This window comes from Echiichthys vipera (genome assembly GCF_963691815.1).
Source record: "Echiichthys vipera genome assembly, chromosome: 21".
Lineage (NCBI taxonomy): Eukaryota > Metazoa > Chordata > Actinopteri > Perciformes > Trachinidae > Echiichthys > Echiichthys vipera.
The window spans coordinates 16,047,541-16,073,584 of NC_139846.1; the positions used below are offsets into that span (position 1 = coordinate 16,047,541).

The 26,044-nt window shown below is 40.0% G+C and overlaps 1 protein-coding gene across 1 annotated transcript in view; it reads right to left on the reverse strand.

The window, feature by feature from the left end:
• cntnap2a (contactin associated protein 2a) overlaps positions 1–26,044 on the reverse strand; it is a gene marked incomplete at its 5' end in the record, with an annotated part of 317,844 nt that overhangs the window by 162,028 nt on the left and 129,772 nt on the right. The window contains one exon of the mRNA XM_083936142.1: positions 13,987–14,180. Within this exon, the coding sequence (XP_083792268.1) occupies positions 13,987–14,180 (194 nt within the window). The remainder of the gene's footprint in view (positions 1–13,986; positions 14,181–26,044) is intronic.

A 26,044-nucleotide genomic window follows, 5' to 3' on the forward strand; every position in this document is an offset into this window, starting at 1 on the left:
CCCATGTAAATAAGACACATGCATGTTTTCATGCTTGCATCCCTACACAGACCCGGGCGCATGTGCATATACACCCATTATCTACTTGCTCAGCAGCTCTCCCTCCTTTCTAAAGCTCAGTTACTTACTTCTTCTCCCTTGCTGCATATTTTTCATTTCCTGAATGTGCATCTGACATTTCTGTCTGTTTGTGTGGCAGTGAATATCTGCATGTGTGTGTGTGTGTGTGTGTGTTTGTCTGTTTTGACAGCCAGAGACAGATATTTCCAGGGAACAGATCTCCAGATACAGAGAAACAACAAGTGAAAGCTATTTTCTGGTGTTTGCTTGTTGCTGCTGGACGCTTTGTTAGACCATCCCAGAGTAAGGGCTATTGTGTGCGCATGTGTGTGTGTACTCCTTTCTAACAGAGGCAGGGGAAATCAGTCCGGCCTGGTCTGGTCTTTTGTTTTTATCGACAAGTGAAAAGGACAAAACAGTAGGGCCATAGAGACATTTGTGTTTCTGTAAAGCCCTGTGGGTGGTTGTGTTTGCGTGGGTATGAACATCTCCTGTGCCATGAAGGGATGAACTCTTTAAACGGTTTTGAAATAATAATAATCTTCTGTTTTCATCACTGACTGTTTGAATGCCACATTTTAGATTTTAGAGCTACTTGCATGTGAGGCAGATTAAATGATATGTTCAGAATTGTAACATTTACCTTAGGGACTGCTGTGATCAATTCAAGCCTCCCACTACAGCACTTGTCCCATTAGACAAGTTAGCTCCTCTGTGTGGCTGTGGTTTCGCCTGCCCTCTTTCAAACAAACAGCAGCAGTTTATGAATCCAAATAGTGGAAAACGCTCTAAATAAAATATCTGACTGACCCCCATGAGAGGCTTAATGTTATTCATGTCTCCTTCCCTGAAACTATATGTCGGTATAATAAAGCAAAATGGGAACAGGCCTTTTAGGACAGAAAAAGCTGCCTCAGAGGGAGAGATTCTTCATTTCCTCTGGCTAACCACTTTTTAACAGTTACTCACAGAATTCAAATTCTGGGCCAAACAGTCAATCGAGCCTCCCACTAGGGGTGGAGACCTGAACAAGTTCTGCTAAATGGAGTTTTGATCGGGTCTACAGCTCCAAATGGGCTGAGTGAGAATCTTGACCTGTGCTGTACTGTATACTGTAATGTTTTTGTAATTTGTTTGTGATTCAACTATTATTTTATCATTTTTGTTTAGTTATGGGTGACTGATCTTCCTGATCATTTCTTGTTATAAGTACCCTGCTAGTAGTGTTGCTTTCATCAACGAAAATTACGACGAAATATTGTCGTCAACGAAACGTTGAACCCAACGAAACGAAAATGCTGGGCATGTGACGATGACTAAGACTAAATATATAATGCAATTTCGTTGACGAATAAAAACGAGACGAAATGTCTCTTCATTTCTGTTTAGTCACGTTATTATTATTAGTTTCTCTCCGAGTCACTTCCTCAATCCCCACACGTGCATTATTCAGATTCTGAAGCTGCTGCTGCAGTGGGTTAGCGTTAACGTTAGAGTTAGGGTTAGCGACAACTAAAGAAACATGAGAACAGAGTTTGACACCAGCCGGGGGTCGTGTTTGAGAGGAAAAGAAGAAACACTTTCATTACATATACGTGGAAAGGAAAACGGAATGTGTTTCGGAAAACGAAAGAAATGCTGCTAGAAAATCACAGGAAAAAACACCACAGATCTTAAGAGACACCCCAGGGCATCCCATAATGACATTTAGGTAAGTCAAGACATAATGTAATAATACTTTCTGTTTTAGAATGCGACATGAGGCTACGGTTAATGTGTCGGGTTTTAACGCCAGCTTTAGACGTTAGCCACTGGAGCTGCGAACAAGTGTGTGTGTGTGTGTGTGTGTGTGTGTGTGTGTGTGTGTGAGAGAATAGTGTGTCTGTGTGTGTGTGTGTGTGTGTGTGTGAGAGAGAGAGAATAGCGTGCGTGTGTGTGTGTGTGCGTGTGACTAGCGTGTGTGTGTGTGTGTGTGTGTTTAGTCCCTACCTGACTGACTCACTCTATAAGTGCACTAAACTTCCCCTTGTTGGCCAAATACGTTCACTAGTTTTGTATTTCACAGAGCAAATAACACTGAACTGAATTTAGCATCAACATAAATTGGATAACTTATTCTAGACCTGTACATGCATGTAAACTAAAACTAAAATGTTGGTTTCGTCAATACTACTAGGTACTTTTATTATATTGATTAAATATAATTGCATTACTAAAAAGAGACTAATATACAATTTTCTTTGACTTAAACTAGACTAAAATGCTCAGACTTTTAGTCGACTAAAACTAGACTAAAATGCTCAGACTTTTAGTCGACTAAAACTAGACTAGACTAAAAGTAAAACAGGCCGCCGAAAACAACACTTCCTGCTATACAATGTTATTTCTTCTTCTGTAAGAGATGTTCATTATAAAATGTATCTTCCTATTATAATATTATTTTGTCCGTCCCAGTGGGGAGCTCACATCATGTCTCCTGTTTTTCTGCCCCTTTTCCCCATTTTTACGGTCCTTCAATACTCCTCAGTGCTATCTGAGGAAAAACACTGAGCTTGCACTGCACTGCGTGTTATCTGCATGTTTTATTATAACTTTTTACTTTATGTCCTTTTCATGTTTAATCTGTGAATCAAATGTTCTAATACATATTTCTATTTGTGCAAGCGAGGTGTTTCAAATGTTCTTTTTGGAGTTGGTATTATAATAATAATAACTATAACCCTTTGTATATGATTTTCCGGCGCTTTGCTATGCAGCTCAGTCCTTTATTAACTGCTCCCAGCGAGCTGGTAACAAAGGGGCAATGTTCTTCCTTGCTTTCCATTCATTGTTAGTTGAGAAATTAGGAATGCTTCAAGATCATTTCATGCTAGTACTTTTCTATATACTTTAATTTGTATAATTAGAGACTTTAGAGTATGAGAAAGAAAGAAAGAAAGAATGGCCTCTGTAAAAAAAATCAAGAACATTTTAGTAACACATCATTATCATTATTTCCCCGACCGACTTCAATAAATTATCATTGGTGTGCAAAATCTTCCCCTGCATTGAATTAAATTTTACAGAGAGTCAGACAGGGAGCCACACACACACACACACACACACACACACACACACAGAGGGAAAGAATAGAGGTTTAAGAGCCCATTACTCAGACTGTGAACATTTGGCACCTTCTTTCCCCTCTGCTCACCAGGGACCTACACTGATGGAGTGAAGACTGCCTCCCTGGCTCTGCTAGAAAACCTCACACACCACATGGAGCTAAGTCATGTTTCAGTGTTTGTGTATGTGCCTACTAACTACTCAGTATTTGTGAGTGTTTGTTTTGACATGTTTTTTGAGGGGGCCAGTATCACACTCATTCATGTTTGACTCCTCCTCATGCATCACACCGCCTACTCACCCAGAGCGTTGACATTACTCTAGTTGTAAGACCCACATGATCCATTTGGAAAGAGGCATGTTATATTCAGTATGATAAATGAATCAGTCATGATAGACATCGCTCATCACCAACAGTCTTGTGGACCAAATTTAAAAAGATTTTTTTTAGTGGATATAAAATGAATATAAAAATAAAATTGCACCTTGAACCTTTTGTTCACACTCAAGTGACTGACCGTTTGCATCCCACACACCCCCTCCATCTGTTGTGGAGTTCTGTCCCCCTCGCTTGCTCCCCCGACTGCCTCAACTGTCATTAACACAACCACAGAACATGTCATAGGTCACTTCTTGCTTCAGTGTCTTTTTATCCTACTGCCTACTACCTATATGCCTGCATACGTATGTTGTGCTATGGTTGTCAAGAATCAGTTTAAATTACAGACCCTTTATTTAAGGAACTATTCTGTAAAAATTAAAAAAAAAAAATCATCATCATAATCCCCTACTGTGTGTGTCTGTGTGTATGTGTGTGTTTTGGTCTCCCAAGCCCAGGGCTCTAAACTGCGACCAAATGGTCGCATTTTGCAATATGTGAGTGGCTAAACAGCAACAGAGTAACAGATAACACAGGAACAATACGTAAGCACTGTAAGACGATAGTGCCGTCAGCACCATAACACAAACACGTAACACGTAACACGTAACACGTAACACGTAACACGTAACACATGAGCTCAACCTGCTTCGTTAACATTGGGCTGCAAGTTATAGTCAGTGTCGGCATGCTCCGATGCCTCCGTATTTAACGCACTGGGACAGACAGTCTCTGCCATCTGTTGGAAGCTCCTGAGCCGAGTAACAGCAGAAATTTACAAAACCAAAAATAGTTTTCATGTCAGCTCCATGGGTTATACTTTACCTCCATGAGTACCGTAGACTACACTGTGGCTAACACAAGTACTATGCAAAGACACCTGCAGCACCACCACACCTCTCTGCTAAAACCAGCCCCCCTGTAAAGAAAATACTGAAATTTTAAAATAGTGTTAAATCTCATCTCGTTCTCGTGGACTCAATATCCTGTATCATCTTGTGAGCTGAGGGTCTCCTCACATGTCTTATTCCGAATTTATGTTTGTTTTTTTTCATGACAGCGGTGGTGCTGTCGGTTTACCTTCTATGCATCTATTGCATCTTCAAAAGTGCATAATAAAAATGTGACACTGAATTTGAAATAGCATATTGTAATTTCGGCATCTATTATTGATATACTGTGTGCCCCTAAAATGTCTGGTTGTGGTGTGGAGATCCAGTTATTTGTAGTTAATGAAGACTTTAGTGAAGCTACTACATATGGTCCAAAATGCATCTGCAAGGATGATTACTGGTACTGAAAAAGTACGAGAACATCACCTCCGTCATCCCATCTCGTAGGTCCCACAATCACAATATTTTCAGTTGTTGCCCCCCAACTGTGGAACTGTGTGCACACGCACAAACACATCACTTGTTGTCCTTGACTTTGTGTGTTGTATTTTATGTTCTGTATTCGAACGTGTGTATTGTTTTTGACTTTGCTTGTGTAACTTAGTAAAGGCCTAACCAGGGACAGGGGTTGTATATTAGTCTCGTCTAGAAACCTGTATGCATGGCATCTATTTTATATGAAACAATGTACAATGTATTTGTCCCTGCTCAATATACTTCTGTTACCGTTAAATTATAAATGGACTGCATTTATATTAAATTTAGTCTCTCATTCACTGACCTTTTTGGTGTTAAAATGTGCTCTAGAAATAAACTGACTTACATACTCATAAAACACTGAGACAGTGCATCACACAACATGGTAAAGGTTTAATTTGACTAAACCTTTCAGTGCCATGTCTTGTACACTGTAAGAAATTCACAATGTTCATGTTCATGACAGTACTATTAAAATTTCATAGCAGCCTCTCAAGTTGTACCACAGCAGAGTCACTGGGAAGTGTCTTCACTATCTATTTCAATTCATCATCCCCGTTATTCACACTCAGCAATTTTTAATTTCCATACAACTCTTATCTGGAATGGTGTGAAGTGACATTAAAGAGGCTGACGTTCAAGTCCTGTGAAGTCACTGTAGCGGATCAAGATATAGAGCTGAAAGTTAGAAGAGGCTTTAAATCAATATAGATGAAAAAGCTGTAAAAGTCAAATCCATAACTGCAAGCAATGCATTCCTCTTTGGTCTGATTAGTTAAATTCAAACAGTTTGGACTTGAATGCTGGATGTAATCGTTCAATTACAATGGCTAACGGCAAATGGTCAGTAGTAGTTGCATTCAGTGAATGTGTCTGTGTGCAGGGACATGTCCATTTTCATGCATGCAGATGCCTATTTGCCTATTTTAACAATTTGTGTGCTGGGTCTATATGAGTTAGGATCAAAACAGGAGGATAATATCTATTAATACACACATCAAACTGAATGCTAAACCTCCTAAAGATCTTGCATTAATATCAAATGAGTGTACCTCATTTCTTCTGCCATAAATAATCTTGTTTGATCCCTACTCAAATCCATTTTATCAGCTGGTACCAGTTGCTGTTTGGGTGGTAGCTATGCATCATCCCCATCTGAGACCTGACTCATTTCATAGCTTCTTGGATACGACTGCCTAGAATTCAACAATGCATAGCTGAGTGTAGTGTGCATCTTTACATAACATCTTGAAATGGATGCTTTTTTAAAGAATTATTAATAATTATCAAGGAAATATGCATTCAAGTATACTGTACTTTGACATAACAAAACTGACTGCTTCTCTTGTGTTACTGGCAAAAAAAAAGATATTCCCCTCATCCACAATCATCATTACTGGACTGTGTCATTGATGTGAAGCACGACTTCAATAGAAATACAAATGCTGTACATGTGTCCAACTTCAAAACCTCAGCAGAAGTATGAAGGTTTGGGTGGAATATTGGGTATAGATTAGTTAATGAAAGTCTATCATTATTCACACACCGGAGGCTCGTTGCTGCTAGATGGTGTAGCTATAAATAGAGCGAAAAAAATAGTCAGATATTTGTTTTAAATAATATCTCTCCTACTTCTACTCCTGGTACTATCACATCGAAGCCAACACATCTTTCTCTCTCCTTGTCTAACAAACAAACGTTCTATTCAGATGCTTCACAACAAAAGCAAAATAGTCCATGCCACACTCATCATAAGTTCACCTTAAAAGTTTCTTTGTGGTATGACCATTTCAATAATTTAAAAAAATACATATAAAGCATGGGCAATACAGAGAGACACTACAGTATAGTCGCACCCCTGCTGAGATCTGGAGCCCCCCTCCCTGACAAATCACTCAATTACAGGCTGACATTTAGCAGACTGCAGATTCACTAGAATATGAATTCATGAATGAGGTATGTGGTTCCTCATAACACAGGGGTCTCCATGGAATATGTGGGTATGAAAAAGCTATATGCCCAAGTGCATTACCAATATGCTTAAATTGCTTAAAAAACAGTAGCCCAGTGGTTACTGGAAGATGGTAGTTTGCCTTCGTAACTAAATATCCCTTAAAAATACTAAATACAAACTAATCTGTTGTAATACATTTATGTTTGGTTTTATTCCTCTATTTTCTAAAGACTGTAGCTCAAGATATGTTTTATACGGGAAAACTCTTTGAAGACTTTGCCTTCACACAGCCAATATATGAAATATCAAAATATTTTCACGGTCACATGCACTAACAAGCATGTTATTTCTGACAATATTAATGTTCTGACATTGAGTACAGTCTTTAGGATATTTTGAGCCTTCTTTTTATCTTTGTTTTCACACTATCCATTTTTTTCATGTTTCCTTGCTTTAGTGTTGTCTTTGTGGTAATGTACACTTACTTTCCTCCTTATGTCAGCCCCTCGAGATAAACGTGTCAGCCAAATACCTTAATGGAAATGTGAGCCACTTGATGTCTGTATTTAATCAGATGCAAAAATGCGGAGGATGATTTAAATCTTACAACTGTGAAAATCACTCAAGTTCAAAAAGTCAGAAACAACTTTTATTCTTCATGTTGCTTTTCTTTCTCAGAACTGACTGTGAAATATCGCATAAATAATAATAAATCAAGTTGGAAATTTTGTTGAGAAAACCAGAGGAAGGAAGTAAATACATTTACTGCAGTAGAAGTGCGGTTTTAGGAACTTGCTTTGGACTACAATTCTCAATCTATTCAGGGCTGTCTCCAATGAGAGTCAAATGGGACCCTACAAACTCAGGGACTAAAACAATCCAACCGCCATATTTATTTATTTTTTTCCGCTAAGGATAGGAAAAAGCTGACACTAAACTACCAGTGCATTCGGAGGAAAACTAGCCTGGCAACCTTGAACCAGACAACAATTTAATTGAATGGGATACCTGCACACCAACAATATATCAAATAAAATGATTTGTTTTTACCACTGGTTCTGTCTGACTACATTGTTGAAGGATGAAGACGTTTCCCTTATCCTGCCATGCTTTCATCTGTAGCCACCCTGCTGACATTACATACAGTATTTGCAGGTGTAGCCTCCCAGCTAACAGCACAGTCATGCACTATTTGTCCTATCCAGCATGTACCACAACACCAACAAAGATACACATGCAGATTTGAATGCAATTTAACCCTGTGCTGTGTACCGTATTTTCCGGAGGATCAGTCGCACCAGCTAAAAATTGCATAATGAAGAAGAAAAAAACACATATAAGTCACACTGGATTATATGTCACATTTTTGGGAGGAAATTTATTTAAAAAAATCAGAGATCCAGAACAGGGATTTCATCGAAGGAGTAAGTAGTTTATATTCATCGCCTCTGCAACTACCTGGGCGTGGAGACTTAATCGCAGCGTTGACAAGCCTCTCTCGGCAGCACGTTGATCAAGAACCCATTTGTGAACTTGTTCCTCTACCTGTGGCCATCTAGCTTTTAGCCCGAGATTAGCTTTTTTTGTTTTCTCCAATGTCGCGCCTTAGTATACGTCGCAGGACCAGCCAAGCCATGAAAAAAAGGGTGACTTTTAGTCCAGAAAATATGGTACACACCTTATAGAACTATTGGTAGGGGAACACGTACATAGAACATAAAAAAAGAGATATTCACAATAATACATTGCGGAAAGGAAACTAGTCGCATGAAAGCAGTTTGAGGTGGTAGGAAGTTTGCCCTTATTTAAATATTAGTTCTGACAACAACAAAAAATCACATACAGTAGGCTCTTTTTCATTAGTCCAGTGAGAAAGCATTATTAACTTGTCCTCTTTTGATCCTGTATCAGTTTAAGATTTGCGGCACTGGCTGTGCTAGCTTATTGGATACATACATTACTGTCAACTGACCTGGGTATACTTGCAGCTTCAAGCTCTCATCCACATTAATAAACAATCTGAAAGGGCCTGCTGGCATTATCGGAATAAGAGTTATGATAAACAAGTGTGTGGAAGGAAAATGTGACTTAAAATGTTTACGTTAATTGAGTTTTAATGTGCAGTCAGACAGAAATTATTATTTTTTTCCTTTGCTCTCACAGAAGTCACTACACATCACATTAAGCTTTTAATGTTCCCACTGAGACACACATTAAATCAGGATGCTGTGACTGTGGAATCAGATCTGACACTTAAACTGTCAAAAGACATTAAGACAATCACTAAAAAAGGTTTCCCAGACCTCTCTGAAATGCATGTTCTGTAATTTTTGCAACTGCCACTATTTAATGAGTGATGGTTTTCAGAGGATGCGTAAGCAAGTAAATCAGAGACATAAAGAATAGTAGTCTTCAGTGTTACACATCTAATCATATTATGCACATTATTAAGGTCTGAGAAACATATTAAATGCATTTTGTACCTCCCATTTTGTTAATGAGAGATTTAAACCCTGATTCTTTGCATTTGCTTGTTCTCATCTTCTTCTACTACCAGCTACTATTAGCTCTATAGCGGGCAGGACTGTGTATCACATCACCACTGTGTATGAGCATCCTGGTACAGCATAGATACAACCGATATGAACCTGATAATCGACACACTGCTCTATAGCGACCTAGTGGTTCAAAAATTCACTCTCCATTAATTTTAATGGTTAGATGAGATGTCTATAACACAGTGACGTGCAGTGAGGGTTGGGGTTGGGGAGGCACTCACTCACAAGTCAGATTTACAAACATACAGTAGAATGCCTATAGGATAGGATGAGAGAATAGGAGAGAATAGGAGAGAATGGGATGCTGAAAACCATTTTAAAACACCAGTGCCACTGTATATTGCAGTATGTCTTACCTTTACTTGTAAATGACTTCTTGCTTTGACTGAAAGTCCAGCTTTGGACTCTTAGTATATTTATTATTTTCAGGGCGAGAAATGACAGCTTGTCGCTAAGCTCTACAGCTTCGCACAGCACACTTGTGTTTACTTTTTGCACACACGTTAGAGTTCACCGTGACCTGGCTGGCTATCAGGCTGCTCACTATCGCCGCCTGCCTTGAGGCAGAGGTAGTGCCTGCCTCAAGCCAGGCATTTCCCCTGTGGATTTATGTCACATCAATAAGATGTAAATATTACACACATACGTAAAATACATTACTGAACACCATGGAAGAGAAAACGTATACTTTTATTACATAAAAGTGTCCTCAACCATCATATTGGAAACATACACAGAAATGGGAACAAGCACGCGCCGTTTGCACGCGCTCAATCCAGTTTGTGAGTGATTGCGCAATCTGGAGGGAGGCTCGGCTGTCCGTGCCTCACCTCTCGTCTCCAAAGAGACTCCGTTTATTTAAGCAGGAAACACAGAATTTTCTGCAATTTTTACTATAAAAATGGTCAAAATACATTAAGAACCACACCAAAATCATAGTCCAGAGGACAAATATTAATACTTGTGTTATTTTATTATTTTGTTTCTTTTTCCTCTCATGATGACAGGGGAGGCACAGCCTCACCTGCCTCCCCTGACTGCACGTCACTGCTATAACATAACATCTATGCACAAGTCCATCACATCTTCTAACATAGCCAATGAGAGTTCCCCTAGAAGTATGATTATTCTGTAAGTGGTTAACTCAAGCTTGAAAATATTGATAGACTCTTAAGCATTGTCCTCTGTTGGACCAGTTTTAATAATTGCAGTAAATCCATCAGTGTCACTGTGACTCCTCAGGGGTACGAGTGAGTCGTTAAAAACATTATTTTTCATAAAACTAATAATGCTGTTGACAGGCCTTTACAAACTATCCTCACAGTCACAACAGTTAAGCCAGCATTTACCCTGTTGCTTTGACTGAAGGCTGCCTTCTCAGTTTGGCAGTGAAATAGTTAAGTCATCAGTGTGAAGTAACAGCATGCGGTGAATGGTGGCAAAATGTTCCTGAATATAACGGCAATGCATTAGACTGCAGGACAGGTAGGTTTTCTCTCTGGGGATCACTGTGTGAACCTCATCCAGTGGTGAATGGGATTGAGTTGAATGTAATTGAATGGGCTGGAACAGGGCTTGATGGTAGCTGTGTGTGTGTGTGTGTGTGTGTGTGTGTGTGTGTGTGTGTGTGTGTGTGTGTGTAACATTGAGTTGGCTTTAGCATCCTACCATCCCAACCCATCCTTTTGATTTATAGCACTGATAGCTATGACGTTATCACCACTTACACACAACCAGACACGCACACACATTCACACAAAAAGGTTTAATCTTTAACTTTAGGAGGAGTAGAAGTTCATGTGTGTGCACTCATGTAGATTGCTGTAAGCCCCAAACCCCTTCGAAATAAGACATGAGACAGAGAGAAACAAACGGCTCCAGTTTTGTTTGTTACTGCCCCAGGAGTTATTGATGAAATATACCCAGCTTAAAATATTGGCTCCGTATTTGTTTACATAAGCAATCTTTTGAATTACACTGCCGATAAATTAAAAAGCAATATGTATGTCATCCATCGAGGCAAAACAGGGAAAAAAAGTCAGCTATGGTTGCAAATACATCCAACATCTACTGTAAGATGAATGTGTTTTGGAGTATTTGCAGAAATATTAGGCAATGAATCAGAGTTAATAGCAAAAGGAAAACACTTCTGAATAAATAATAATCTGCAAACAATTATGATGCAGCACACAGCATAAACAACAGCTTAATTTACTTTCAACTGTTAATGATCCATGTTTGTCACTGCATCCAGGCTATGAGTACTAAAAGGGAATAATGATGAGGCTCTTTGGCTGAATGCAGAGCTTCATACCCATAAACAAAAACTCACACATGCAAAAAAAAACACCACTGCTCACATTTGGTGTATGAAAACACACAGTAACTAGACCTTCTAATAACCAGAGATTTTCATTTTGTGGCTTGTAAACGAGATTTTCGACATGTTGGATCTTCTCATAATGAAAGTGTGATGGTGCACATGAATCTTTATGGAGGCTCTATACATTTTAAGTAGAGCACATGCCTACTGCCAACACATTAGTTAACCAGTGTTTTCTTGCCCTGTCAGCAGAGGTAGAAAAGCTTAAATTGCTAACCTGCATTTCAGTAATAATTTTTGAGGGACAGTCAGTTAAAAGGTATGCTGCCCGTAATCATGCCTGATAGGAAACACTTCCTTAAGCTTGCTTACCATCAACAATCAACAGGCACCATTGAAATGCTTATGTTAAAAGCGTAAGGCTATAGTATGATGATGACGATAAGACCATATGCCGTGCCAGTGTGGCTGCGAGGACAAGCATTGGGCTCCCCTTTAATAACACTGGCAGGAGAGCAAATTTCTGCACTAAAGATGTGTCACTGCTTGATTGTTATTCTTTTTATTATCATATTATAATTATTAAGCATTATGGAAAATAGATTTTTCTTTATCGGATTCACTTTATAACATTCTGATATGTAGTGAATTTACAGAAAGAGGGGTCAACTGGGTCAGCTTCTGTTTATTTCTTCCACCAAGGAGCTTATGTTTTCATGAAACTTAGTGGAAGTGTATAGCATGGGCCAAGTATTGAATAACTATGTATTTTGGAGCAGATCCGAATCACGGGGCGGATAGACTAATTATTTTTCACATTTGTTAAAGTTGTGAGATAGGGCATGGCCCTGGTGAAGGTCTATGTTCTCTGAGTGCCCGTCTAGTTCCCTCCTAGTTTTTCAAGGCTTTCTCGGAGTAGATGCTAATACTGTAAATGCTGTATATTTGGTCTATATTTACTGTTTTTATGTTTCTTTTAACTAGGTTGTTCGGTGGTCTTTTTGCTCGATCTGATATATCAATATCATATTTCTCTCTTTCTCTCTCCTTTTCTTCCTCCCTAACCGGTCAAATCAGATGGCCGTCCTCCACAGAGCTGGGTCTGTCCGACGTTCCTGCCTGTTATAGGGAAGGTTTCCGTAGCCGCCGCACTCTATGGAGGAATCGTTGGGTCTATGTAAATCACAAATATGTCATAGAGTGTGGTCTATACCTACTCTGTAAAGTGTCCAGAGATAACTTTTGTTATGATTTGGCACTATAAATAAAATTGAATTGAACTGAATATTGATGTTAATTAATGTGTGTTTTCTTTGACCAATAAAATAAAAATGAGTACATATACCTTATAGTCTTCTAGCAGGTGAGAATCAGATGGATTGGGGGAAAATACATATCCTGTCTCCACTTGTGAGGATAAACAGGCAAACAGCCTCTCCTCTCCCTTCACACTGACCATGTTGGTGTATCAATGTTATTCATGACAGGACTATTATTCTCTTTTCATCTTCTCTTGCTGAAAGCCCATCTGTTATCACCTGTAGCCCACAACCATACAGCAACAGTGAATAGTGTTGGCCATTAACCCATTAACTAATGATCACAGCTTGTCAGATGCCCCACTCAAGTGCTTGTTCACAGTGCTATAACAGAGGTCCTGCTGGCTTGGAATAGGGGACGTAGAGTAGGCAATATATAGCCACATAGAGATCTCATCAATACAATGTCAAGGAATTAAGCGCTAATGGCTCATTCATGGTTCAGATATTACATTTGGTAAAAAACTGAGCTAATAAATTGATGAATATTTATGTGCAGCACACTGTTGCACTCCCACATAAGGTTTTCTGCTCTGGGTTAAAGTAGAGTGAAAAGGAAGCCTTCACATTTAAATCATAATGACAAGAAAACATTGGATATTTTTTATAATAATAATTGAGTGTCATTTAATTTCCTTTTCTATCATAATAAAAATGCTTTCCTTCTCAACAATTCTTTCAACACTTGCATCTTGCATGATACATTAATTGTTACAGTAAAAAAAATATTTGTAGGGGAAATGAGAATTTGTTACGAACTCAGATATTTTTACCAGAACAATGCATTTAAACTTTTGATATGGTTTTCTACAATAATCACTGATAATATAAAAACAAGCCGACTATAAGCTCCGTCTTTGATGGTCTTTGATTGACTTACTGTTTAAAGTTCCCTATTCCCACTTCTTTATAACTCACCCAAATGTTGCCATCTTGATGATATGGTTTCCAGTTCCTTCCTGTGTCGCTGTAGAGGAGACGGTACCGCGTCGTCCAATCAGAGCTGCTGTAGCGGCCCTGCGTTGCTATGGCGGTAACCTGCTTTCTGGAACCCAGGTCCACCTGTAGCCACTGGTAATGGTCACTGTCCAGAGGTGACCATCCACCAGCACCTGCAGAGTTAGTGACATTTTAGAATGAGAGTGAAGTCAAAGGTTGCCTTCAGATATCTTATACCCATTTTACAGCATCTGTCTGGGAATTAAAATGGCATGTATCCTGGGTTAATTAATACAAAAGATAGGAAATGTTTTTTCTTCTAAATATCTTATTAGCAAAGGCAGCTTGTTGCATAAACAGGCTGGATTGCTGCTGTTCAGGGCAAAACGGCTCTCAGGTCCAAAAAGACAGAAGCAGCATGGCCCCAGCATAATGACATTTTACAAAGAGAGAGTTGAGTTACACAGGTAAAGTCCTTCCTATTATTAATGGTCACCGTCCCACTCAGCAGACACCTCAACTTCTAGAGGAATGGCATTAGTATGTATGACATTCAAGGCAAGACTCCTTTTTAATATTGGTATGCAAGACTGCTATAATATGACATTTCAAAAAAAAAATCCACTGCCATCCACATAACTCCAGATACGTAGTTACAGCTCAGGGATACGACTTGCCAAGAAATGGAACCCAAGATGAGAATATTGGCACAGCATTACAACTGTGTAACTGATGATCTATGTATCACGAAGTACTTACACCGAATAAAACAGGAAAGATACTCTTCCCTACTTATAATGATATATGTGAGTGAAAATACAAATCCTGTCGGGAAAAAATATAACCCACTTGATACTGACAGTTACATATGGCTATCCACTTATTTCCAGCTCAGCTCTGGTTCAATATGTGAATCATTTAGTGCAAATTAAAGTGATATTTTACTCTGCTGGAACATTGATTTTGCGAAAGTTTTTTTTTCTTTTTACAAGTTTCAAAAATGGATAATTTGAGTGAAATCATGTGACTGCCTCTTTACCTTTTTGTATATATTCCAGAATCTGTGAAATGTGTACAAAAATTCAGCTCTCAAGTTGAAGGTTTATGATCTCCATTACATGATAGGCACGGTAAAGTTGGAAATGATTCTACCAAGGTGAAATATTGCTTTGAAGAAAATGACTCTCTCAGACAGCATCTAAAGACCATGTTTCAATGCTATTTACAGTGCTGACTCTTGGAATAGATGGCTGTGTTTGAATCACCATATTTGCCAACCTTGAGACCTCAAACATTGTGGGGAGCCGGGGGGCCACCTCGGATGCTGGCCCTCCCCATTCCGTCTCCATGCCTTTCACACAGTTGGCAGGGTATGATAAAGATGTGACAGGCCCACAACAGAAAGGTTGTGTGAATTGGGCCGGAGACTTTGCTTTCTGCATTCTGGTGACTTAAGGAATAAAAAAAGTAACAAGCATACCGAATCAACATTTTCTTGTTAAATACTTTACATTTGACTGTTACTGTTATAAGCAGTGGCACTAAAAACTGTAATTATAGCCTTAACTTGGCAGAGGAACTGGAACAAACTTTAAGCTTCTGAAATAATCAATGAAGTGACGCTGCTCTGTGACTCGTGGAACAGCGGAGCAGCAACTCTGCTCAGTTCCCATTTTAGATATTGTAATTAATATTTTCCATATTAATGGTGTATTATTTCAGCCGCCCAAAACCACAAATCATCTGCAGATTCACAAGCATCATGACTGTACAGTGTCAGAAACAAAAAGGAAAAAATGTGTGAAAATGTGTCATATATCAGCAGTAATACAGGATAATTTTGAGCAAAGGAAGACACCGGGAGAGGGCAATGAAAAAGGAGAGTCTCCTGGGTGAATTAGCAAGTATGAGTTGTTGTGTCCTTTTGCTAGCCTTGTTCATTACCAGACAAATACCCATGTATCCTCAAAAAGCTGCTCCTCTTCACACATCTAGGTGTCTACCTGAGGCGGAGCCAAAACTCCCCTGGACTTTGCAGGTTTAATGAGGCTGAGATTAAATTGCAAAAATAGAAAAGCAAGACAGAAGAGAAAGAAAAATGCTGGACATGATCCCACTGACCTGATTACTCAGCCATTAGAAAATAACAGAAAAAAAAGAGGCGTGATGCCAACATGGTATGTAGGGTACTGTGAGGGAAGTAAAACCAGTGTGAGGAATACAAGAAAGTTGCATACGATGTGCATTAGAGTGCATAAAACAGATGTTAAGACTAGTACACACACACACACACACACACGCACACACACAGACACACACACACACACAAACACAAACACACACACACATCAAGCTCCGAGAATGTATCAGATCAACAAACGGCAAAGCCTGTGACTGAATGCGACTGTGAAATGATTATCAGGAAGAGTGGGTGGTGGATGGACTGCGAACTGGCCATGCCATGGCCGTCTTCTGTGATTCTCTGCGATGGATTTTTTTGTAAGGACACAAATACAGATAAGAAAGTGATGGACTGAAAGCACAAGTGAAGGAGAATGGCTGATTTAAAAATGACAGGGAGAGAGAAAACAGCACCATGGGGAGATAGTCAGACCAAGAAAGTACGAGAGAGTGGGAGAAGAGCATGAAGCGTAGTGAAGGAGGGATGAGAGATGATAGTCATATGATAAAACAGAGGGTGAGGCAGTACCCCCCACCCCACCCCTCCCCTGGCAAAAATTCTATATCTTATCCAATTACAGAGCCATTACACCTCAGCCTCGGCCTTGACAGATAACCAGCCCCATATCAGTGGAAACGTCAATACCTCAAAAAACCGTTGCAGCAAAGCCATTCCCTTGGGGGGGATAAAACACTCTCAGAATAGGGAGAGGGGGGAGTGGATGAAAGGGGAGGGATTGGGTTTGGGAGGGTGGTGTGATAGTGATAAGTAAACAGACAGTAAACAGAAAATAAAGATTAAGAAAGCAAGCTGAACAGACAATGACCAATGCAGTGTGACGCCATGAACAAGATCGGAGGATGGGGTGCCAGAAAGAATGACGAGAAGGTGTGTGTTGAGGGGGCTGACAATCGAAGGGAGGAGGCACAAAATGGAAATGAGGGCGAGTAAGAGAGATGGATGAGGTGAGGAGAAGAGGGAGTGATGAGAGAGGATTTTATGGGTCTGGTACCGGGGGGGCCAGGGATGAGGTAGCATGCGGTTGGATGAAAAGAAGAACAGAAAGGGAGCAATGCAGTTATGGTAAAGAGGGTGATGGATGAAGCAAAAAGTGTGTGTGTGTGTGTGTGTGTGTGTGTGTGTGTGTGTGTGTGTGTGTGTGTGTGTGTGTGTGTGTGTGTGTGTGTGTGTGTGTGTGTGTGTGTGTGTGTGTGTGTGTGTGTGTGTGTGTGTGTGTGTGTGTGTGTGTGTGTGTGTGTTTGTGTGTGTGTGTTGGGGGCGCAGAAAAGAGGGAAAATGATGTAAAAACTTGGGAGAATGAGATAAAGTGAAACCATTCAACAGTGGAAAGGGGACATCGACGAGGAATCAGACTGCAGGTGGGAACAGAAAGCAAAGATGAGAAAAGTAATGGGGAGAGTTCAGAACAATAGAAAAAAGGGAAAGAGGAACAGTTAGAATATATGTGCAAAATACAGGACCATTACAGCACATTTCTCAATAATAGTGATTATTCGTATATAGCTAAATGATTTATCCCTATTTATGTATATGTATATATATATATATAGTATATATGTATACTATATATATTTTTCTCTCTATACACTCTACTGATATATCCGTTCAGATGTCTAATATCATATATTGAGGGCACGTCCGCATGATCGACAACAACATTTTTTCCCCTTGTCGTTCTTAAAGGGGGGGGGGGGGGGGGCATTTTTTTCACATTGTTCACGGTCACTTAAACTGGTTAGTGGTAAGTGGGAATCGGATTTCAAATCTATAATATTCTCTACCTTGCATTGGTATAGCCACAATGACCACATTCACACCACTGACATTTGCACTGCAATAAAAAAAATGTAAGAGGCTGCATGTGTCATGACCAGACATTTTGTATGCCTGTTCTACACTTCTGCTACTTCACATTTCTCCTCTGGGACCCCTACAATGCTTATGAACTTATCAAATTGTCAGTCTACCAGATGCCCTTGCCTTTTCCCGCCAGTCCCAGTTAACTAAGTCCTGAACATTTTTCTCTCATTCCTGATCCGCCACACTCTGTCTGTATACCTCCCCCTCTAACACTGGCTCTCTGCCAGACAGTGAGTGTTACTGTTAGACCAAGTCTTTATGATGTCACCCTTAGGTTTACGAGGAGCCAAAAGGAACTTAAAGTGTAATTCTGGTGTAAAATCATCCCAGGGTCTTTTTCGACAAATTGGGTCATCAAATAAGTCATTGAGAAAGTTTTTTTCATGTATGAAAGATCAATGGAGAAATCTGGTAGGGTCGTTGACAGTCGGATGTGGCTAACACTGATTAGCTCAGGGCAGCACGGTGCAGGTATTAAAACAGCTTCTTTTTTTTTTCAAGATTATTTTTTGGGCAGCTTTTCAAGCCTTTATTATATAGGACGGACAGGAAATGGGGTGAGAGAGAGAGGGGGAGACATGCAGCAAAGGGCCGCAGGTCGGTGTCAAACCCGTGGTCACTGCCTCGAGGGCCTTCAGCCTTTACATTGGGCGACTGCCCTAACCACTCCGCCACCGGCTGCTCCCAAAATGGCTTTTTAACCACTAATACTGCTCAAAATAACACCAAACTTCTACAGTAGCATGAGATGAGTCCTTGCACATTAACCAAAGCATCAATGGGCTCCTTCCTTTTGAATTGCATTTGCTAATCGGACTGAATGGACTTTACTATGAGACGAGCTGGTACCGGTCAGCAGGTAAGTCTTTCAAAACACTCTTTTAATAAACTCCAGGCTCACTAACTACGTTGTTGGCGCTTCAGGTAATGTGTAAGAACTCTTATCATGCTACTGTAGAGGTTTTGTGTTATTCTGAGCATTTCTGTTGATTACGTGGTATCTCTGTTTGAACCTGATACCTGTACCTGTTAGCCTGTTAGCCACATTCCATTATTTCTAGTACAGTTCCTGTTCTGGCTGTGTGCATCTGGGTTTTCCTGTTGCCTCTGAAACTAACTTTTACAGTATCATGGCAAGAATAATGTGATCCTATATATCCCATTTATAATGTCATATACAAAAAACACACACTGTGTGATTGACCAGTGCAGGGACATGCTGGATGATGTTTCAACAAAGGTTGAGCCACATTCAGCTCTGTTGATGGACAACTCTCCCTTCTTTGACAAAGCCCAAATCCCCTCTCTCCCTGAAATGAATGAGGAGACTGTTTTATTGAAAAAGTGCTCCTGTCTGTCTGACCGTGGCTTAAAGTGGTGAATGAAAGGACAGGGTAATGGTTAGGGAAAAGGGGTTGAAGGGGTCGGGTGGAGTACAAGGCAAGTCAGGGTTAAAGGGTTACCAGAAGTAACATATTGAAAAGTCCAGAGAGACATGATGGTTCCAACAACCGTAAAAGTAATTGGAAGCATTTGGGATGGACAGACTTAAAAAAACAATGAGAGATGAGTGCTATTGACTAAAGAGCTCAATGTACGAGGTCAGAGCAGGAACAAGGGACAAGAATAAAGGACGTGGGGGAGCAAAAAAGGAAGGGATTGGAAGGTGAGATGGGCAAATGCTGTCATAGATTGGAGAGGAAGAGCAATGGAAAAAGATGAACAGGTGGGAGGGGAGGAGAGGCAGCTGTTAGGAGAGGGGTGAAGAGTGATATAAAAAATAGAAAAGAACAGAGGTTCAGTAAAAGGTGAATGCTGGAGGGAGAAAGGGGAGAAGTGAGAAGTGGTTGACAGAATAAAGTGGCGATTGTGGAGGCTAGTGGTAGGGGAATATAGGGAGGGAGAGTGAGTGCAAGTGAGCAGGGGCATCAGCGAAGGGAAAAGGAGGGAAAAAATGGAGGAGGGAACGGGCGTCTGGGGACTGTCACCATTCTCTCACCTGTCACACACACAGATGTTCAGGGAGGAGAGGAGGAGCAGGAGGAAGATAGGGGAGAGAACAGGAGAGCAGGGAAGGTCAAAGAAACCAGAGGAAGATACGAAGAACAGGAGAAAGGCAAGTAACACAGAGAAAAAGATCGGGAGATAGAGTTAAGGACAAAGGACAGAGAATAAATAAAATAAAAGAGGAAGAATAAGGCATTGAAAGCAAAACAGGATAAAACTAGAGGAGCACTGCCACAGACATTTTTCTCCACTGAAGCAGATAAAAGTCTTGAAAGTGCTGTTGGCACCAGGTTGTTTTCATGTTTAATATAGTATTATATAGTAGAAAATATATAAGTCTACTAGGACGATATGTATTGTATGACCGCGTGTGATTCCAACAAGCAAAGGCTGCAGTGTTTCAGTGGAAATAATAAATAATCGACTAATCTTGGCTGTGCCGTCAGTCAGTCAGTCTGACACAGCGCCGTGAAGGTGAAACTACAGTTCTAAATATGCAGTCAGCCATGGTCAAATAAAGAAACAAACAAAACACATTCATGTTATAACCACAAATATTTTAAATAAGATTCCCGTATCATAAATCAGTAATGACTTAATTACCGACTGCGTGACCTAGGGCAGCACTGGACTCATGTCCAGGCACTGCTGTCCTGTATCAGGCACTCGCCGCCCAGAATAAGAGGCTTAATTCCGTCCATTGTGCAATTCAAAATGATAAATAGTCTGGGAAAAACTCATTTTGTAGTTTTCCTTTATTGATAAACTACATTTAGCAAACAAATAAAAAAAAAATATATATATATATATATATATATATATATATATATATATATATATATATAGATAGATATAGATATAGATATATAGATAAAGTATATATATATATATATATATATATACTGTATATATATATTTGATGGTTTTTTTGTGTCTAAACAATGAATGGACGAATAGGAAACAACATTAATTCATAAGAGCCCCTGTCCGACAGGTCGAATATCCTTTAATGAACATGAAAACCCAATCAGATTTTTCCACACTAGGGAAATTCAGTGGCATTGATGACATACCGTAGCAATTTATCAGCCCATTCTGCAATGACTTAAAAGCTGTGGGGAGTAAACGCCTCTATCCCCTATGGCTACTCTATGATATATCCTCATAATGCATTTAAATCAGGACCAGTTTCTGTCACTAACAAGCAGCATGTTAGAAATCAGATTGATATGCTACCCGAAAGCTACCCTAGTGAAAATGCCCCTGTGCAGTGTTCTTCACAGGTCACAAATGGCCAAATGGAATCCACACAGAGATGTTCCTTCTGAGATAAAAATAGGCAACGGAAGCATAAAAACATGGCTGGAGTTTCTCCAAGCTTGCAAAACAAGGTTTCTCATTCTTAATCACTAGAGTCAAGGCTACATCATAAAAATCTATAGATGAAGATCGATGGGGTCTAATCGCCAAATACTTTTTATATTTCTGAACTTTATGGTGCCATGTAACCATTTCAATAAATTAATTCCCCTGACTGAACTGATTTCAGCAGTGATTATGACCACACATATTCTCATACACAAGCATACGAGTCCCTATAAATGTATAATGTACCCCCCCCACACACACACACATACACACACACACACAAAGGTTTTATCAATTGTTAAAGAAAGCAGTTTCTATGGGCTGCAAACAAAGTGACCATTTTTACCAAACCATAAAACAAAGAACATCCGGTAAAAGACACTAATCAATGTACTAACAGCAATGTGCTGACTAAGGAAAGGCAAGGGAACATAATGGAGAGAAAATCAAACCAGTAGGTGCCCTCTGGGAACGATTGCCAAACATGTGTGCCTTTTGAAATGGTCAACTAATGCAATCTGTGTGGATATCTTTCTTGTATCACATCTTACAAGTCTGAGTTCACACTGTTCAAGAAACCCTTGGCTATGAGTCATTAGACCAGACCACAAGGTAAGGTATGAAAGCTCCCTCTGGTTGCTTTGAACTCAAATCAAACAGTGTTTCACTTTCTCAGACCTTCTTTTCTATCCTCTATTCATCTCTTGGTAGGCTGTAAAGTTAACCCCTTCCTGTTGTTTTGTTAGATATAGATGATTAGTTATAACCATCACAAATGGGGAGTAAATGTGAAAACATCCATACAGTATAGTATGTACTGTAAAATCCAGAGAAAGTTAAAATGGTTACACAAATGTCGACTATACACCTATGCTTGTCCGTATGATGATGATGACAAAGATAATTTTAACTTCTATAGCCCTGCAGGGAAATGGAAATTAGTAGGTTCCAGTGCCTGACTGGGTAAATGGCTTTTACAGTACAGATGGCAGAAAATTAGTCAGACGTGAGGATACGAACAAACAGTGGAGGAAAGCAGAAAGAGTATTTGAGTCAGATAGAGCAACAGCAGGAACACAAAAGAAAGCAACCAAGTGAAAATGGATGAGAGTAACAAAAAAATGTTAAAACGCAGAAGGAAAGACCTGAGTTCTGAGAGTAAGTAACAGAGACAGGGTGTGATTTTGGACAGGTGACGAGCAGCCGGTGACAGGCACGACACACAAACAAAAGTGAAGGCAAAGCAGAGCATTAAACAAGAAAACATCTCTCCTCCGTCTCACTGTCAGTGTAGGAGAGTGCATGGGCGGGTGCATACACTGTTCCTGCACATGGGGGTTTAAACACTTTCATGGCTCTGCGGGTGCCTGTATGTTTGTGTGCTCCAGCGCCTGAGAGAATATATGAGAGTGTGTTTATCAAAGTTGCTGCTTTTCAGAACAACCACATTAACAGAAAGTATAACATCTTAATTAATTACGATGCTAGGCCTCCGGAAAAAGGGAGCAGAGAGAAAACAGCTGGTTAGCCCTCTGCTAGTACTTCATCTTTCTGTCATGGAGCAAAGGGAGCGGATGAAGACAGAATAATTTAATTAGGAGCGGACCGCCATTATCGATGGATGACTGCAACAACTAGAGACATCAAACAACTTTGCCTGATGACAGAGAGTGAAAAGCAATGCATGGAAATTGAGGGGTGGGGTGGGGGATCTGGTTAACTGTGCAGCCTACAGGGCACAGTTATACTGCAGTAATGTGATGTCTTTTGTTTGAATAAGAAGGGATACAGCACAACTTTTTAAAACTTAGGACAAACTTTGAAGAGTATGAATTGTGAGTGAAGAGAAAAAAATAGATAATGAGGTCTGCAAGGAAAGAAAGGGGACAGGCTGAGAAAATGGAGTGTGGGATTGAGAATGTTACTGTAGAAAATAGAAAGTGTATGGAGGGAAAATGAGATAGAGAGAAATAAAGGGGAGAATATGATGGGAGGCAGGGAGACACCAGACAGAGAGAAAGAAACAGAAGGGAGAGGATATATATTTATATATAGAGAGAGGGAGAGGAGGAGAAAGGAAATGGAATATAAAGATCAGTGGCCACGTGTTTGTGATTAGTGGCCCAATCTCATGCTCGGTCATCTCTGCACTGCGCAGCAATGTGGGCTTGCACGTAGGCCAGCAGGGATATTCATGATCACGCACACACGCACGCACACACACACACACACACACACACACACACACACACACACACACACACACACACACACACACACACACACACACACACACACACATACACACACACACACACACACACACACACACACGCACACACACACACCAATCCCTCTCACATTTTCTTCATACAAACAAAGGGCATTCATTGTTCTCCTGTGTGCTTGGCTCTGTCCAAAGCGCAAATCACTTTATAGCAAGTTTGCCAAAATAACCCATTACTGGGTACTGCACCCATGGTGGCAGAGGTGATTTACCCACATAGAAATTTGATCGACAATTTTGTGGTGATTACACGAGACTTAAAATCTGAGATTGCTCTATAAAATTTGAAGCCGAATTTCAGTATTTACACAATTTTGGATCAAATTGTCAACGACACCATGGCTAACCGCTTATCGCTTTAACATTTTAGTCTGTATTCACGCTTCCAAGAACCCTTCTTTCACCTTCTCCATGTCTTCCATTCCTTCCTCACCCCCTCTCTCTATATCTTTACACCTCCTCCTCTCTCTCCTCTTCACCCTCTCCATGTCTCTTCTATTTAAACCTGCATCCACAGAGCAACTTTCTTGAGCTGACAGCACAGAGCACAGCCTTGTGTGGGGTGCAGATCACAGCTCATGTAGTTGCTATGTCACTATTGAATACCTATGTATTGAATACCCATCACTCTTTTGCTAAAAATTACAGTAGTTTTACCAACAATTTTTGGCACATGACACTGTTTTTAGGTGTGGGTATTCATATGGTCCAAGCCAGATGGTCCTCCTTCCCAGGTTGTCAAATACTGATGCTTTTTCACAGCCCTCTGCATCTGATATCAAGGCACAAGGCACCTTCTTTGTGAGACACATAAGGCTTTCAACTAACTCCAACATTAGACACTCAGAGCAACTGCTAGAGAAGTCAGGTGACATTATATAAATATTGATAGATTCAATGTGCGGAGGAGTGTTAAGGCCCTGGCCGTATGGTTGTTAGTTGAGTGTATTGCTTTTGTCTGCTCTGCTGTTTGTTTCCGTTTGTTCTGTTGTGTGGTTGATCTTTTCTTTCTTTCTTTTTTGGTAGGTGCCTATTGACTGGTGGAGCGGGCCAGTGACAGCAGCTGATTGGCTGGGGAGTCAGCACCAACGATTTAAATCCACCAACACCAGACCCTCGCTGGCATATCAGAATTGACAGCAGCAGAAACAGTCCTCTGACTAACAAAACTACAATTATCGTTAGAGTATGTGTGAAGCCATAGAGCTGTGTTCGTTTTGTGTTTTCCATTGATGTAATGTGTAAAACTGTGGTAAGTAGGGGTAAGTTGCCACTTTTCTTTTGCTGCACGTTTTGTCCTGTTTTTGTTTTATTATAGGGAGTCAGTGACAGTATTTGTATTTTGATTTGTTAGGTGTTCCTGGCATATAGTCGTCAACATCCTTTGTTTGGGAAATAGGATTTTATTTGTTGTTTTGGATATTTCACCCTGAAGTATTTAAGTTTATCTTGTTATTGGTAAAAATAAATTTGTATTTATACTTTAAGCCTTTTTGGGAGTCCGAGAGTGTTTTTATCCTACTTATGTTATCTCCTTAAAATTCGGTCTTTGGATTTCATATGGGTTTTTGCGTTCCAAATTGATTTGTTGTCTTTTCCTTTGTTCGACAGATTCTTGTGCCTCATGGAAAAAGCCTCAGCGAGGGAGTGCGACTGAGGGCAGACACGGGGAAGTGGAAGCTCCCACGGCCCCGTCACAGGCTTTCAGTGACGGGGCAGCGTTGGAAGCGGAGGTTTCTGCTAACGGACTGGCGTATCATAAGGACCCACTCAGTCGGGGTGGACTGATTTTAACCCAAACCCCAAGCTGGTTTGAATGCAGTTTTGATGCCTAAACCTAAGAAACGTTAATATATGTAGATTTTTAAATCAATACGTTAACTGCTTTAAACTGTGTTAAAAACTGTGACCACGGAGAATTAAAAAGTGTAATTTTATTCTGGCGACTGGGTTGGAAAAAAAGCGGCAATTGAGAAGGATGGTGAAAATTAGATATTAACAGACGGAGAGAGATCTATAAAATCTGAGAGAGGCAGAAACTGTGCCTGCTTGCTTTATCCTAATACTTTATTAACTTATAAGTAATTTAATGCACCAACTGACGATTAAATTGATCTTAAACAAGATGCTTTGATGTCAGTTCACACATGTAGCATAGAGTAACAGAGTAACAGCCTGTGAGCAATTGTGTTTTCCAAACAAAGACCAAAGGCATTTAGCATTATGAAAATTAGTCTATTGGTAATTCATGTGTTTAAATTTCAGGGGCCAGACACAGAGCTCCCTCTCCCAAATAAACACATACAAAAAGC